Here is a 2,512-nt window from a genome sequence, read left to right on the forward strand (position 1 = left end):
CAAAGTTTCTGTACCTCATTTTAATTTAAAAACAGAATAAAAGCAGCAAATTACAAAGCCACTACAGATCTTAAACTCACCATCTTTGAACATCTAGAGAGCCTGGCTCTAATTCTGATTTGGGAATCTGTCCACTCAGAGGCCTCTAGTTAACACCTCCAGGGGGCCAGACCAGCTGCTGCCCCTTAACCTTGACCCTAAACTTCAAGTCTCCTACCAAGTTCAGACCTGACTGCTTGGTTTCTTCAAAGGGACCTCTCCCTGGGAACAAGAATCCCATCTCTAGGCACATCAAAGTTCAGACAGACGGTAGAGGCCCTCCCTTCTGGGTACAATAGACTGCAATGGATAAAGTTGGAAGTGAGACAGGCTGCAGGTGTTGGGCCTGTCTTGGACAGGCTTAGATGGTATGGCACAGGCCCTGGTAGGTCAACCAAGGCATTGGTAGCTTCAAGGCCATTCAGGTTGGAGGGGGCAGACTGGGCACTAAACCAGCTAAAGGCCCCGGGGTGTGTCGACGAGAGATTTCAGTAAAGGATGGTAGGCCACCACGGATCTTGGTCTTTTTGCGGGGAGCCATGGGCGAGGCACCCAAGAACTTGCTGAAGGAGCTTGACTTCTTCAAGCCGCGGGCCAGGTCCTGGAGCATCAAGTCGTCAGCCAGGACGCCCAGAAACGCGCTAGTGGTGGAGCCGAGGATAGTGGCAGCCACCTGCACGGGGTGCCGCGACACAAGACTCCCACTGCCACCACTGGCTGCATCAAGCTCGGTGGTTGCTCGCAGGCCGGGATCACCGAGTAAACGCCGCAGCGCGTAGGAGGAGCCAGGCCGCAGGTACTGGTAGGCACGACGGCCGCTGTGGTCGCGGACGTTCACTTGGGCGCCCAGACGCACCACTAACAGCACCGCTGCATCCTCGTGGCCGTGCAGGGCCGCCAGGTGCAACGGCGTGTAGCCACCGTGCGAGCGCGCGTTCACGTCCACAGGCGCGCCCCCACGCCGGGCGACCTCCACCAGCTGTAGAGCCATCTCCCGGTCGCCGCTCTTCGCTGCCCAGTGTAGGGCGGTGAAACCCGACATGAAGTCACGCTTGGCAGCCAGGCCGCAGTCCCGCAAGAGCAGCCCGTGCAGATGGTGGCTCCAATGGCCGCTGGCCGTGCGCACCAGCCACTCGTGCTCCGTGGGCTCCAGGGGCACCGCGGGAGGCGGCGGCGGCGCGGCAGGCACCTCCTCCGTGTCCGGGCTCAGCAGGCGCGGGCCCGCGCGCGACAGGCGCCTGAGATGAGGGGAGCGGCCGGGTCCCAGGTGGAGGCCCAGACCCGACTCCTCTACCGAGAGCCGCCGCAAGAGCATCGGGGAGGCCCGCGGGCTCGGTTCCTCCGACCGCTGCCGGCGCAGGCCTTGCTCCTCCGCGCGGATCCTCAGCGCCGCGGGGCCGGGGACCACGCAGCGCACCGGTAGCATGCAGGGCTTCTGCGGTGGCACTTGCGCCGAGGGAGGTGCAGGCTCTGGGGCTGGCGACTCTGTGGTCGGTGAGGCTGGCCCGGATGGCACACTGGTTGGTGCGGCTCCCTCCGAGGGCCAGGGTAGCTCCTGATCCTCGGGTCCCCCGGGCTGTGGCTCTGAGCCGGATGGAGCCCCAAGCTGGGTGACCCCTGAGGGTGGGGTCCCTGAGGCATTCTGTAGCTCCGATGGTGCGGACAAGTCCTCCTGCGGTTCCTCAGACGGCTGTGGGGAGAGGGTAGCTTCGGGGACGCAGTTGTCCTCCGCTGGGACGGCAGTGCACTCGGCCTGCGTGACGGGCACCCCAGGGTTGGAGGTGTGCGGGGGCTCTGGTCCCTCCGGCGGCCGCGGCTTCTTTCTCAGCACCACGAATTTGACCCCGTCCAGCTCCTTCACCACGGCCACGTTGTTGACGAACTTCTTGAAGCGGTCCCTACGGGCTGCGCGGCCGCGCGGGTCCCCAGCGTCCAGCAGCGGCTTGAAGCGGCTCAGCAGCTCGGAGTTGCGCACCTGCCCGCCGCGCTCCAAAAGGAAGCCCAGCACCGCCGCCTGGCTCACCCCTGCGGCTGCTGCGGCGGCAGCGGCTGCGGCTGCCAGCGCCATGCTCGGTGCCTGCCTATGGCTGCGGGCTCTCCCCAGCCGCCTCGCCAGGCTCACCTGAGGCTCTGATCCCCGAAGCTGGACTACAGTCACGCCCTCCCCGCTTCACTGGGACGTCTCCGGGCGAAGGGCGCTTGGGGGATCCTGCCCTCCGCCTGCGCCTGGCCGGGCCCCCAGCCTGAGGGGTAGGTTGCTGCCGAGAGATCCTGTCCAATGGGTGCTGGGCTCCATGCCCCTGAGCGGCGCTCGGCTTACAGGTGACAGCTGCCACTGGAGGTGCGGAAGGAAAGAGGGAGCGGAACCTCTCCGGGCTGCCCCCACCCCAGCCGTGGAATTAAAGGCGCAGCGCTGCTCTTCTGCTCTGCTCCTGGTTGCTAGGTGGGTGTGTTCCCTGGGGATGTTGCCGTG

General features: G+C 64.9%; 1 protein-coding gene across 1 annotated transcript; it reads right to left on the bottom strand.

Annotated features, from left to right (window-relative positions):
• Nucleotides 1-460: 460 nt before the first annotated feature.
• Nucleotides 461-2,107, bottom strand: LOC113836819 (ankyrin repeat domain-containing protein SOWAHA). The gene has a single exon (XM_027427539.2). The coding sequence runs from the start codon at nt 2,105-2,107 to the stop codon at nt 461-463; it is 1,647 nt and encodes a 548-aa protein (XP_027283340.1).
• Between the last annotated feature and the right edge of the window lie 405 nt (nt 2,108-2,512).

The sequence above is a fragment of the Cricetulus griseus genome, chromosome 7, assembly GCF_003668045.3.
Source record: "Cricetulus griseus strain 17A/GY chromosome 7, alternate assembly CriGri-PICRH-1.0, whole genome shotgun sequence".
Taxonomy (NCBI): Eukaryota; Metazoa; Chordata; class Mammalia; order Rodentia; family Cricetidae; genus Cricetulus; species Cricetulus griseus.

Bases quoted from the DNA above. Each gene is read 5' to 3' on its own strand.
- LOC113836819 (XM_027427539.2), bottom strand. From the start codon at position 2,107: ATGGCGCTGGCAGCCGCAGCCGCTGCCGCCGCAGCAGCCGCAGGGGTG.